The sequence below is a fragment of the Solea senegalensis genome, linkage group LG13, assembly GCF_019176455.1.
Source record: "Solea senegalensis isolate Sse05_10M linkage group LG13, IFAPA_SoseM_1, whole genome shotgun sequence".
Taxonomy (NCBI): Eukaryota; Metazoa; Chordata; class Actinopteri; order Pleuronectiformes; family Soleidae; genus Solea; species Solea senegalensis.
This window is the reverse complement of record NC_058033.1, coordinates 14,103,929-14,119,030: the sequence shown is the minus strand read 5'-3', so window position 1 is coordinate 14,119,030 and position 15,102 is coordinate 14,103,929. Positions and strand designations below refer to the sequence as shown.

General features: G+C 40.8%; 1 protein-coding gene across 2 annotated transcripts in view; it reads left to right on the top strand.

Annotated features, from left to right (window-relative positions):
* abr (ABR activator of RhoGEF and GTPase) overlaps nt 1–15,102 on the top strand; it is a 123,511-nt gene that overhangs the window by 8,305 nt on the left and 100,104 nt on the right. The window contains exon 1 of one of the 2 annotated variants that reach the window (XM_044042853.1): nt 11,689–12,040. The exons of the other annotated variant lie outside the window; for it this stretch is intronic. Within the exon in view, the coding sequence (XP_043898788.1) occupies nt 11,980–12,040 (61 nt within the window). The 5' untranslated portion in view covers nt 11,689–11,979. Of the gene's footprint in view, nt 1–11,688; nt 12,041–15,102 lie in introns of those variants that run through there. 2 annotated transcript variants of the gene reach the window in all.

Below are 15,102 nucleotides of genomic sequence, written 5' to 3'. Positions count from 1 at the left end.
GCCTGAGCGGTCTGATTTGTCCCCCGTGTTACCTTGGTGATGGAAGTGTTGTCATGGTTGTGGAGGGAAAGAGGCGTGCTGTCTGTGAAGAGAAGGAGAGCAACAAGGTTTTGCAGCATCACTGTCCAGTTTATCATGCAGGAGGTAAATAACTGTTTGTGCAGATCTTGACCTTTATACACACCACAAGTGTGAAATGTGAGGCCAGGGCTAACAGAGTTGTCAGTAAATACCGCCTTTTGTGCAGCATTCATCTGCCTATATAACATCAAGGTCATTTCTTGAACGTATGTGTGTGTGTGTATGTGTATGTGTATGTGTACCTGCTGAATTCTGTTTTCTCCAAATCACTTGACAATATGTGTCATAAAACTTGACTTGAACAGGGATTTTTCACTTGTAAGATCTAAGAAATCTAATTTCTTTTGGGCTTACACTTCTCCCACTCACCTCCACAGAAAGTTTTGTTATGCAGTGTCCTCCTGTCGACAGCCAACAGTCATGAACTGCTGATACTCTTGAGTAATAAAAGCAGTAATGTGTAAAGATAAAACAGCAAGTATTTGGTTTTCCTTTTCAACTTGATTAGTGATTAGTGGACGCAGGAACCTATTAAACAAAACTTAAACATTTCAAAAATAGATGAATGAATGAATAAACCACAAAGCTCATAGTTTCACTACTGTACAATACTGTCAGTGTGATCCAGTTATATCAGGGGTGTCAAACTCAATTACAGCCGAAATAAAAAAGGAGGTCAAACTAAATTCAGATCAAAACAAGCTACTAAATTAAATAAAGTAACAAACTTGAAGATCTGTCATGTTAAGATATATTAGTAAAAAGCAATGGATACTATTTTTATTTAATAAAATGAATTGATTTACCCATGGAACAGCTCCAGAACACTGGACTATTTCAAAGTTGTATACGAAGAGCGGTAAAAATTATGCGGGAGTGCTGCAACCAATTACTTGCATAAGGCTGAAAATGCTGAAAAAATGTTGATCAATGTTTCTCAAACCTGAAAATGTTGCTTCTCAAATGTCTCATTTTGTCCATAAACCAAAATGGTTCAGTTTTAATGATTTCTTTGTTATATGGAGCAAAGAAACATTGAAGACGCTAGTTGACACCTAATTTAGTAATCAATGCACGTGGAGAATGAAGCAGTAGAAGATGGATGGATTAATAATCGATTAATCGAATAATCGAATAATCATTGCAGCCCTATTATGCGGTACATAATTTATGGATGATTTTCCATTGAAATCAGCAGTACTCATTTCCTCTGCTGTATTCCCCCCCCTCATCAACAAAGGTGTGGACCTCCAATTTGTTCAGGAGTAGAATCATAGCTATGCTGGGAATATTTTCACCTCAGGAGGAACAGGGAAAGGCACCAGGGGAGTGGAAAAGATGGTCATCTAAAAGTAAAGTTGTACAGTTCACTCAACAAAACATCCGTGCTACTGTTTCAATCTCCCGTGAGACAGGGCAGGAATACACCTTGCTCACAATGACTATAAGGCTTGCCAAACAAAACAAAACCGAGAGAGCTCTTTCATGAACTACACAGTGTGGCTTGGAGGAATTTACTCGGGGAACACAGTGGTGAAAGAAAGGCAAACTTGCGTCTTCTCAAATTAATTTGAGATGAGCAGATGTTAGTTGAAGGCGCGTCTGACAGCGAGTGGTGGTTTTCCTGTCAGTTAACTGATTCATGCAACCGCTGTGAAATGAACAAACCACTCATGGGTCCTACGTGTGTGAATGTAACACTGATCTAACTCTGCTGTTCTTGATTGTCATTTGGCAAAGGTCAAAGAAAATCACATTTTTGTCAGGCCTGTACGACAGAAAATAGAAAACACAGGTAATGTTTAAGTTATGGTAACCACTCTACTGCTCTAGCGGAAAGTGTACTTCATCCTGTTCCCTATATACAGTACACATCTTTCCCCTGAGGGCATTATGGGTGTGTAGCTGATTTCAAAGCAAAACCAATGCATTTATGCTTTGGTCTGTCCCTATCTATCTGTCTGTCTGGCATTTGACACAGTGAATGTTGTTTTCTCATTGTGAAATGGCTGAAAATACCAGTTCTCTTCTGATTAGCTGACTACTAATGACTTCCATGGAGACAGTGTGTGTGTGTGTGTACAGTATTGTGCAAAAGTCTATACTATACATGTTGACATCTGCTGTGAACAATGTCTATTTAAACCAGAATTATTCAAGACATTGCTAATATATAATATCAACTTCCAGTCACATCATTCCAATGATGCAGCTTTAGTCTAATTCTTTCCCCCCCAACATGTACATCTTGGAGAATGGAGCACAATCATGTCCATTTGTGTTGCTATGTCAGATAGCAGTGCTCAAATCACACAGGTTTTATTGCATATTGTGGACTGCCCCCTCCCCCAAGAAGTCTAATCTCAGCCTCAGACTTTTATAAATGTCACAGCAGAAGATTTATATTACACCTGACTTTGTTTCCCACCCCTGAACACAAGGGGATTTTTCTCAGAGCTATGATGCGACGCCTGATTCTTGCCTGTCTTTGTCACACTGTGCCTTCTGTCGTGTTCTCAAGAAAGCTATTTCTGTTGTCGGCTGTACACGGGGAATTAGTGGAAAAGAGGCTTTCACTGAAGTACAGCAATGGCATAAAAACACCTGTGCGAATCTCAACTCACTTTTTATCCTGAGGATATCCTTTGCTACACTCACACATTTTCACTTCCTCTTATTGAAGAAGGCAACCGATTAAGAAACACAGAAAGGTGAATTGAAAGCATCGTATGAATTGGATTATAGAAACCATGTTTTGCTCTGTCAGTCAGTCAGTCAGTGCTACAGGGATAATGTTATTGTAATAGTTTATTCAGTTTTAGACCGCCATGAGTGAAAGCCTTGCTCACTGCTTATCTGTCCGTGAGGAGTTAGAGTTTCAGGTCACAGAAGCTCCACATGTGGGTATCGAGTGTCTTTCTGTGTAATCGAAGCACCAGCAGCTTCACTAAGCCTCTAGGTCCAGGTTTAGAAGTATTAAGTTTTAATGTGAGATCATTTAAATGGAAAGTTAATGCTGTTTGCTGAGTGCTCTCTATAAGATCAGACACTGCACGGTCCACTACATGGTCCCGCCTCGGCTCGGCTCAGCTCGGCTCTACATGGTTTGTTTGGATTTTCAATACTACATAGCCCCCCCCTTAACGTGGGCTGGGTCATCACAGCACGGCTGCATGAAACTGCAGTTATTTCGTTTTACACACGATACACACACAAACTAGTGACAAGTGACTGACAACCGAGCCGGTTTTTCCGGTAGAACATCCACAGGAGTTTCTTGCAGATGTTAAACGATCGTAGCCTCCTCAGAAAGTACAACCGTCTCTGAGTTGCCTTGTGTTGCTTGTCCAGTCCAGCTTGTTGTCCAGCCAGAGCCAAGATATTTGTAGGCCTGCACGACCTCCACCTCCTCTGCTTCTATTAGAACTGGTTCTCGGACTGGGTTACTTTCACTGTCCCCGTTTTTTCTATGATTTCAACACAGAAGTGATTTTTATTTTCCTCCTTTTATGTCAAAGCAAACACCTGTCATTTTGTACTTGGTTATTATAGGCAATTCAAATCATTTGAAATCAAATTAAATTGGTAAAACATGATTTGCGTTTTGAATCATCGATAAGCAGAAAAATAAAACGTTTAAAGTAGCACTACAAGTTTGCCAAAATGTGTTTGAGGTGATCTGGGCAAAACAATGTTTTACTAGTACTGGTCGATATTGTATAAAATTTAGATTTTTAATTGTTGCTTTGCAGATTAAATCAATGAACGCAATGTTTTTGGAAAATGATTTTTGCCAAAAATGTAAAAAGTGAAAATTTAAAGACTTAAATATTTGAACTACAGTGTAGAAACATTGAGGTTAATTATGCATATCTTTAAAACCACAATCACGATATTTTCTTAGACAATATATCTTGCCCACCTCTAGTTTGCCCAATGCTCTGAAGATATTCCGTTTCTCCTGCCCACATACACACAAACATGATGTAACATCTAAGTGAGTGAGTCTGCAGATTTTGTTCAGTGCTTTGTCACCTAAGCTGTAGAACCTGTAATACTTCCACACGCTCATTTTCAGATGCTTTGGTTTTGTCATTGTCCGCTCAGGAGGACCATTTAGTTTGCCCCGACCCTCATGTGGAGGATAAAGCGGTAGAAGATGGATGGATTACATTTTACATATTTCATGGGAATTAATTGGCATTGGTATGTTTTTTTTTTTTCCTCATGTCATGTCTGGGGCTCCATACCAAGTCAAAACATGAACACAAAAACTTGTTTTAGTGATGTTAGGAAACAGCAAGTCACAACACAATAGAAAGAGAAAACAAAAGGTTTACTAGTTAGAACTCTGATGTTTCATAGGGGGTTACAGCAGATGTGGGCAAAGGTGACCAAATTGGAACAATCCATTAACTTGAAATACAGATTTCTAATGTAAGTGCACTTACTCAACACAATACATAACATTAGTGTCACTGTCTTTAGATTATTTTAATGCAGAAATGTTGCTTTATTATCTTGAAACCTTTGTCCTATGACTTGTCCAATAATTATTACAGCCCTAGTTTTCACTGCCATTTATTTGTGGTAAGGTGACATGTGACATGTGAAAGCGATGTTTGTAATTAAACCAGAGCATGAAGTGTTTATGACTTGAACCCTCAAAAAAGCACAATGTAGAAGTATTTTACGTTAAAGATATTTATGAGAAGACTATGATGCAGAGGTGTGGTGTTTTTTTTTGTTTTGTTTTGTTTTTTTAAAAAAGGCACAAAATACAAGAAACTAATCAGATCTATGGAGAGCTCCTTCCCTGTACTGCTGCCTCCCTGTAACTCTCATACATTCTTTATCAGAGTAAAACGCTCCCCCTCAGGTAAACGGGTGAATGGCGCCGCATGCCGAGTGAGACCTAATCCTAGTGAGAGCTCACTGTGGCTGGAGGGGATCCAGAGGGATTGTGGGATATTAAGAAGATTAAAAGAGCGTCCTCAGGTGGACATGTTTAACCATGACAGTTTAGTGTATTATTTATAATCCCTCATGAGCCTTTTATGTTTGTTTGAGGAGTGGTTGTTTTGTTTGTGATTTAAGCCATGTACACCTGTGCCTTTTGGATGGATTATTTCCCCATGCGTTTGCTCGTGTTGTTCATTGTTATTTGTAATTTGCATAGAACACGCGAGAATGAAAGTGTAATACATTGCAACACATTTGCGATTCGCCGATTGCATTGTTTCAAATTGCCAGTTATTGCCCTAGTCACCAAATGACATTGTTGCGTAGCAAGAGGGAACAGTTTTACATGTCATGAACAGATGTTCTCACCCTGTGATACAAGTGTATACATTTCTACTTATGAGAATAATGGACATTTTTGGACTTTTTGCTTCAACTTGACATTACTTAAAGTGATCCTCTCTTGAGCTTCTTTACTTGCATTGGCAAAGATGCAACACTAGAGTGCAGTAGGTCTTTATGTAGATGCATCGCAGTTGTTCCGTCCGTCCACTTTTTAATGGATTGAATGTGGACATGTAAAATTAAAGCTGATGGAGGCTTTTTAGTTAACGGAGTGTGCAGATGACGTCAGTCAGTGGGTTCATATACAGCAGAATGCATGCATATGAGGTGCAGCCATATCTGGTCTCTGGGTATTTAGGTGTGTGTAGAATGGCTGCAATTATTCAATAATTTTTTTTATTGATGAATTACCAATTAATTTGATGGTTGTTAAATCAGTTTTAATTATAACCTAACCTATGTTATTGTTTGTTTGTTTGAAACTGGATATCTTTGACAGACATTTGATGTTTGGGAAGCAATGACATTTTCAAAGGTTCTGACATTATATAGCCCAAATAAGGAATCGAGAGTAGTAATTTACACTTTTATTGATAATGAAAAGATGAGGTTGGTCAAAACCTCGATTACAACAAAGTAGGAAACACTTGGAGAATGCAAACTTCCTCTAAGGCCGCTCAGTTTCCCACAGTGTCACTTGCATACACTTGCATGTCTTGCAAAGTTAAAAATTGTTAACCAAAAAAAAAGTCCTATATCAATCTGAAAAACAAATAAAATCTAAAATTTTCTTTCATAGACCATGACCTACATCTCCCAAACTCCATCCAATGTGTCCTTTGCAAGTGACAATATAATCTTGGCAGAGGCAATAATGAGCGCACTGCATAAAGTACACGTGTGTGTGTGTATGTGTACTTGTATTTGGTACCTTGATTGGACCTTACCAATACCAGTAGTCCTCATGGAGACCCATGGAGTCCTCATGGTAGTCACAAACTGGCTCCTAATGAGACAGAACTTCCATTTCTGAGCAACTGGTTAAGTTTAGGTTTGAGATGTGAATTGTGTTATGGTGAAACATTAACCTGGTTATGGTTAAGGGAGGATGACACTTTGTTCGGGCTGTCCAAATGAATGGGAGTCAAAGCAGCGTCCTCAGAAGAGTGTGTGTGTGTGTGTGTGTGTGTGTGTGTGTGTGTGTGTGTGTGTGTGTGTGTGTGTGTGTGTGTGTGTGTGTGTGTGTGTGTGTGTGTGTGTGTGTGTGTGTGTGTGTGTGTGTGTGTGTGTGTGTGTGTGTGTGTGTGTGTGTGTGTGTGTCAGGTATAATTATCTGGTGTCTGTCCAATCACGGCATGATTCGGATGATTTTCACATTGACCTAAATAGATCAAAGAAATTTCAGCTGGCATGTGATGAATCCTCTCTGTGTCTGAGACCCACTCTCTCCCTCTCTTTCTCTCTCCTGGTCTCTCTCTATCTCTCCCTCCCTCTTTCTTTGTCCCTTCTTCTACACTTCTGATAGACACACACTCATATGTCACAGCGGTCAGCCACACAGACAGACAGGGTCTGTTCGAATGCATGGTAAAGGGGTTTGGGGCAAATGTGGGTCAAATGAGGTGAGTGAGGATGTTGTTTGCCAGAGCACATGCTGGGAGGGAAAAGAAGACACATTCATGCACTACAGTAAAAAAGCTCCATGATGAGAAGTCATTTGTTGGTGGGAAGTGTTAACAATAAAGCTCCTCTGATGACACTTGCATACAAAGCTACAACTAAAGTCAGATGGAGAGAGAGAGAGACACAGTCGATTTTAATTGGTAGACAAATGTTTTGTCTACACTTCAGAGGAGATACTAATGACTTAACCCAAGGGGCCTTTCACACCATTTGACTTAAAAAAACCAAAAAAAAAACCTGTCAATAACAAACAATAAAGCTAAATAAGTGAATAAATGATTAAATAAATAAATAAAGACCCCCATATGTTTTCAGACATCCACATTTAACAGGCAGACATTCATCGCTGGTGCACTCAGGGCTTTTTAATAATGCATAGTCATTGCTAGTCCCTGCTGCCACCCCCACCCCCACTACCATCAACCTACAGAACAAAGCAGCAAATTGGACAAAAATTTATAGTTGGAGATTGTATGGATGCACGATATTGGGCTTTTTGCCGCTATCTGATATGCCGATATATTGGGAGTGTTTGGGCCAATAACCGTGTCCTAGTGTCCTAATAACCTAGTGACTTGTAAAGCAGTTATTTTCAATGTATTGAATCATTAGAATCAGTTAATTAAACAGATTTGTTCAGTACTTCCTGCATGACCGGAGCACAGACTCCATGCCGTGCTGAGGCGAGTCGAGTCGTGCTAGTGGAAATGCACCATTTGTCTCTTCTGTAGTGAAATTAACATAATATTCTTCATACTCAGCAGATGTGGATATAAAATATCTCCCTTGTGCAAAATAAACAACTATCAAAATATAGCTGTGGGGCACTAGCATAGAAGTCAAGGAGATAGCAGCTTATTCAGCTTACTTTAGTCATTAGTCCTATTGATGGATCTTGGCATTTTTTGCTGATATCTGATAAGTACATTTTAAAAGCCAATATCTATAATATTGTCATCCATCTCCAAGGAGTATGTTTGGAGAAATGACGATGCACTGTTAAAAAGGAGGCTAACTCGATCTTTTCAATTTTTTTATATGACAATGTCTGATGTGTTTCTTTGACTATTTCACATAATTCTTTTCTACATGCATTGGTGTGACACCAGTGGTGGTCAGTGTTGTGATTGTAGAGGATACAAAATATGGAAGGACAATTCAAGCAAAAATGACAGTTAGTGGGAGTAATGTGGGGTCACTGTGTGTTGAGCTGTGAGCCGTGAACACGAGCAGCTAAAATACATTTACCATGTAGATTCAGTGAGCAAGGTATTTTAAGTCTCTTTTACAGGGTCCACAGCATGTTTGGCTTCAAGATGCATTCAATAAACCACGTAAATTCCATCGCTTCTGCATATACATGTGCTGTCCACTAACCAAAGGCTTGCTGCTGCTGCCACCTTGTGGTAATATATGCACCATGGATGAGGTTTTTTATCAATTCAGTCATTGATAACACATCCTTCAGTTTTCTGAAATAAAATATCTTTCACATAGTCAAGAATAGTAACCGTAACTGATTACCTTTTTACAATCAAACAAATGATCCTCGTATAAAGCCTTTATTATATTTTTTTTGTACGCATAAGAGTCCTGTATACAGCTAGAAAGACTTGTGAAGCACGAGTTCAGTGGGTGATTCAGGGTCATGTTCTATTTTGTGTGCTTTGTAATGGTAGTGTGAGTAAGTGCTGAGAGGTTGGCAGGGGATAAAGTGGATGTTTGATTTCTCTGTTTGACCTCTTGTGTCCTCTCTTTTTGGTGTCAATTTGCTTGAGTCATTTGTTTATTTGTGGATGCCGTCTTTCGCTCCAGCGCCTCATCCGTCAGTCACTCACATGGAAACATAGCTGTGTACTTCCTGTGTGTGTGCAGCCACTCTCACTGTCATGTGCAAACACTCAAAACCACTGAATATTTTGGAGTGTGGGGGTGGGCGGCGGTGGGCACTCGTGCAGCAGCACATCAGATATTTCTTATCTACCAGTTGTTCTTTTTTTTTTCCCTCTCTTGCAAGCAAAAAGCAGGGCAGTGTGGGGGAAGATGGGGGTGCAGATTGGCACCGAACCAACTCACTGCCCCTGAGAGGAGACAAGAGGAGGGGTGGGATGGGATGGTGAGTGGGAAATTGAAACAAACCACCACCCCCCACAGTCATTGACATAGACTGTGGTTGGAGTCAGAATGTAGGGGAGGTTGGTTTATAATCAGAGAAATCACGAACACTGTGTGGAGAGCTGTTGCTGAATGTTGACCTTTTCTAAAGAATGAGCCTTGACTGATGTGTAGAGCTTTGTTGTCGTGTTCTAAAGAGCCAGACAGTTTCCTTAAACGTCTGCATCCACACTGATACTTACCTGAACCAACTGTGTGTGTGTGTGTGTGTGTGTGTGTGTGTGTGTATCATGATCATTTCCCTCTCCAGCTTATTAGTATTTGATAAATGTTGGTCCATGGTGCTCCAGGAACATCAACATTCACTATTGTGTTTTTGCATATATATTCTATTATGGTGCTCTTTAAATGATGAGGCCAGGAGGAGGTAAACAGCATTACTGTAAAAACCAATAAGATACGGTACAAGTAAGGCTGAACAAATTGGTTAAAAAAAAAGAAAAGTATTTGGTAATTGTGTTGTTGCATCTTACAATTTTTGGTTTGAAATGATTAACTGTCAACTGTATGCTAGGCGTGATGCGTGTACTTGTGTTTGAATATCTTTGGCTTGTACATTTTGGCAAAGTGGGGACATTGTGGCTGATCGTAAGAACTTTAATGGGCCTTTTTTTTTTACATTAAGACTTGTTTTCAAGGATTCGTTCAGGTAAGGCTTTTAGTTGTGATGTTTAAGGTTAGGATAAGGGGTCAGGGAATGCATCTCTCCCATCTCTGTCTGTCTGTCTGTCTGTCTGTCTGTCTGTCTGTGTGTGTGTGTGTGTGTCTGTGTGTGTGTGTGTGTGAGATCTTCTGTCACCCCATTGTTCGAGATTTACAAAGAAAGGGCTGTACAGTATATAAATCTTTTTGATCGTTTTCCACTCGGCTGTAGAAATGAACCTCTGTGTGTGTGCGTCACTTTGTGCAGTTTTTTTACATACAGTATGATTTTTTAAAAAAGCCATTAAATGTTTTATTGATGCCAACAGATATCTATTACACACACAGATATGACCTCTGGCAGGATGAGCTCTCTGGTTGCCCTGTCTGTTGTGGTTGAGTGTGTGTTTCCTCCAGCTGGCACACGAGACCTCTGAAACGAGACAAAGCGAGCGGCGCCCAGGGCCTGATGCGCTGCCTTTTGGAGGTGGAGGGGGCAGAGGAGGAGGTGGAGGGAGCGGCGGCGGGCCTCCTCCTGTCAGCCTTTGTGTCCTAATTGAAGTTTTTCTGCCTTGTCTCAACCCCTCCCATCTTTCCTCCCCCATGCTGGTTAGGGGAGGATGAAGGGCGGGGGAGGAGTGGACCTGACAGTGGTTTGAGGGGTTTCATATCGGGCTTTGTTGCTGCTGCTGGCACGTTGCTCATCTTTGATTGCCCTCTGCATTCAGAAACACAGCCAGGTCCGATGAGGAGGAAGCTCGCTGTGCGGTGATGATGATGCTGTCTGCTCTGTTTCTGGGAACAGGATGCAGCGAGAGAGATAATGTGCTAAATGAGCTAATGTGCCCATTAAAACCTGACAGAGTGATAATTTGAAAACCAATAAAGCAGATGAGCAAATTTTTAATTATATAATGATGAAATGTGGCTTTCCAACTTGGTGTCGTTGTAATGTAATCTAATTTCCGTCATGCTCCGTATGTTGGATGCTTGACAACGTGGTGATATCATGTGTACATGTGGCACAGTCAAATCAAGCTTCATTTTTCCAGCATGTCTTCCACCTTCACTGCTGATATTCTGTACGTCTATAACTTAGTCCATGCTCTTTTATGTGTGTCTGCATTGACAAGTGGGGGGGGAGCGAGTTGCCACGGGAACTGAACACTGAAGTAGCTTAAAACACGACATCTGAATGAGTCTTTCCAACTGAAAGACTGACTCTGTTCCACACAAAGCAGCTCACTGTTGCGTGTTGCAATGAAGTGGTGACGAGGCAGTGATTTTTTAGTAAATCTAAAAAGACAACAAAAACTACGTAAAGCAGTTCAGCCATCTCAGCTCCAGCTGATAGAAATATCAGAAATGTACTTTACATGCATCTTTATAATGTTTTGTTTGAGGGATGTCTTGGTGAGAGATTAAAGAGTTTTGCTCAATTCCATTGGGGTTACAATTAAGTCGGTAAGCAGCTGATTTTTTTACACATAGTGAAACAGAGAATCTTTTAATTCACATTTGTCACTTCAGGATTCCTGACTCTGCTCACAGAAGGAAAGACATGTCAGGACTGTGAGGGATGGAGAGAGAGAGAGAGAGAGAGAGAGAGGCTGATGAACAGTTTGCGCAGAATCAAGAGAGGGAGAGGGAGAGAGGGAGGTGGTGTATGTGAGAGAGCGAGCAAGCCAAAGAGAGAGAAGGCATGCTTCTCTCTTTCCCTAGCAACGGTTGGTGGTGTGCGTCCCCAGCCTGTTTCTCGCTGTCATATATACACACACACACACACACACACACACACACACACACACACACACACACCACTCATTCACTTGCTCATTTGGCTCCTCCACTCGCTCGTCTGCCTGTTGGACCCCGGGGTGTCCTCTGACATTTTTTTTTCCCCCAAATGATTCTTTCTGTGTCTTCCTGAGAAAGAGAGAGCGAGAGAGCGAGACGGATGCTTTTTTTGAAGGATAAGGAAAATAAGAGACACGACGTGACAAAGAGCTGTGAGATTACGGAGCTGAAGAGGCAAGAAAGAAGCTGAGTGAGTGAAAGAGTGAGTGAGTGAGGCAGGGAGAGAAAAGCAGGATGGAGCCCCTCAGTGCTCACGGTCTGCCCCGACTCTCCTGGATCGACACCCTCTACAGCAGTACGTATCCCTCCATCCCTCCATCCGTGCTCTCCTCTCCTTGCATCATTTCCCTTTCATCTTTTTTGTTTTTCCTTTTTCGCCAGCACCCCTCTTTCTCCATCACACAAGCTTGCCTGTTAGTGTCATAAACCACGGCGCCATGCACACACAGACTGACAGCACTTTACATTTAACCCCAAGAGTTGACAATTACAGTCAATCACTGTAGCTGTCCATAACAGGATAGTCACCCCCCTCCTGCTCCTCTTCCTCCCCCCTCAATTCCTTGTTTGCCTCTGTTCCCTGTTAGTGCTAACAAGTCATGTGTGTACGCCGCTGTTTGGCTATTTGGCTGCCCACTAAGCACAGAAGCTCGGAGGGGAAAGCCTGGAGAGAAATGTAGTGTTGGAGAGCGAGTGAGTGAGTCATGCCCACAACCTGGAGGTAGAACTTTATGTTCCGTCCTATTGAGGACACAAGCTGTCTGATGGTGAATTTTTAATTAAAAATTTTTTGTGGGTGTCACGCCGAGACGTAGATACACTGTGACATGTCCGCTGTTCACACTGGTTTATTTGGGACTTTGGATCGAGTGTTGGCAGCGCCTTCAGATTACAGTGGGAAACTAGTTGGTGTTTGCTGTTGTGACTTCATATTTGTACAGCTGCCGTCCTCGCTGAAACAGTATATAATGAAATACAGCAAATATTATTTATGTTTACATTTTTCTGAAGGCATAAATATCCATAGAACCTGAATGCAGTTCTTACTTAAAATATTTAAGTATGAATAAATTAAGTGGGGGGGGAAAAGGGTGCTAACGACATTTTGCAATAGTTGGGAATCGGGCTGCAAAGGTGCGTGAACATTCCATGGGAACTTTAGTTTGGGAATTTTGGAAATGTTCCAAATTTGAAACTTTCCAATGGAATTAATGAGAATGAATTGAAAATTTAGGAAACTCGTTTGTGAGTAGAACATTATCAATGCTTTCTTTCGTTGAACAAGAAAAACATGAATGTTCAGTAAAATATTCCTTACAACCAGCCCGCAGTTGCCAACCTTCAATTTTGAATATTTCAAAATTTAATTCCCATACATTCCTGTTGATTCCCAATTTTGCACCCCTATTTAGGAGTAATACTTAAGATTTAATGTGGTTTCTACGGAGATGCTTTTCTGTTCCGGTTTCTTATAACTTCATATAAGCTACATTTTCCGACGTACGTCTCCCATTTGTTTACACCCCCTCCAGCACATAATGTGTTTTATTCTTAGCAAATTTAAAGGCAATATATTACAAACCTCATAAACACAATGACCAGTGGGGCTAATTCTGTATTTCAAACCAGCCAGTCTGAGCAAGTTTGCAGTGAGGACAAGAAGCACATCCCATCAGGTCTGACAGTGATTCCCTGTTTGGAGTCCATGTCACAGTCTTTTGGGATTTTCTCTGCTGTGTCGCAGTGCGCGTCACATATCATGGACCCTGGTATACTCGTGCGTTAGGGTCCTGTAGTATCCTGGCGGGACAAGTCTAAACGCAGGGAATGCGACACATTTCTACCAAAGAAGAAGAGAACAATGCTACAGCTCCCTGGTACACGTCCGGTTCGAGCGGCTCACAGCTGAAAGGCCCATCGTACGTTCCAAAATTCCAAAATCGCGTTATGTGCATGTTTCAGGTGTTAGGTTCACGCACAGAAGTATACAAGGACTCAGCCACTCCCCCGTCTTGTCCCAAGTGTGTTCTGGTGAGTTTTGCATATGGATGGTCATTCTTCTTTGCGTAGTAAGCTTCAGATTCAAAATATGAAATACACACTTAGTTGGCTGGTTTGTTTGTTTAGCCTCCTGTAGGAATATAGTGATGCTGCATCTGCAAAGCAAGGCTTATTCTAAGGCTATGAAAACAAGACAATTTATTAATTAAAGGAATTATGCACTTATGAAACATGGGTTGTATGTTCAGTTTCTCCCAATAAACCCCCCTAACTCTTACACACATTACTAAATAAATAAAGCAGAGTTTTTAACCAAGGAACTACAAGATAAAAAATTCTAGGGACCTTCTCATTTATTTTTCTTCAAATAATCAGATTAGAAAGTAATCCTTTTGTTGATTGAAATCTAAATAGTCTATTTTTTTTGTGTGTTGTTTGTTCTGATAATAGTGATGAATCAATTGGGGGGTGGAGTGGCTCAGTGGTTAAGACCCTACCTTGTGTACCAAAGACATCATGGTCGCAAGTTCGATTCCACCCCTGGCTAATTGTACTTGATTCCATTGTAAGTCGCTTTGGATAAAAGCGTCTGCTAAATGACATGTAATGTAATGTAATGTAATCTGTAAAGCTCTATTTAACAACCAAAAATGTAAAAATTGAAGTTCATTCTCTTTGTTTGATAGCATTGCATTGTTGTTGTTTTTTATATTGACCTTTTTAATCAAAAACCATCATTTGCTAGTAACTGTGAAGACATGGTTGTGCTGGATAATGACTGCACTGAATCCTCGGTGCATGCATTAGTCTACTTTTGAGAAAATGGATCAGGTCAGTGTAACTGTACAGTAATGAATTTTAATCGTGAGGGACTCTATACTTAGTCTCTGCTGTTTTAATGGTGGCTATTTTGGTTCTGGCTTTGCTGTGAACAGAATACATCATAATTCTGCACCAAATCTGAAATTCAGTGAGAGCACTGCATGTGTGGACAATAGGCGAGCAACTATTAACATCACAACAGGCTCAACCCAGATTTTACCGCAAGCTCATCTCAGGGAAAAGGGCACAATCCTTTTTTTTGTATGTGTGTTCTTTGAGTTAAAATGTTAGGACTATATCCGCTGAACTCGTCCTGCTCCTCCACCTCCGCTCAGAAGAATAGAATATACCAGCAGTATTGTGAGCTTTTTGAATGCTACGGTCAAGTGTGTCTCCTTTGTACTTATACACTGCACCCTGACAGCCCACTCATCAGTCAATTTCCCTTCAGACTATAATTTATAAAGACACAACACACCGAACTGTGGAAGATGACTCACACCTGGCCTGCCATCTTTACTAAACCATTATGCA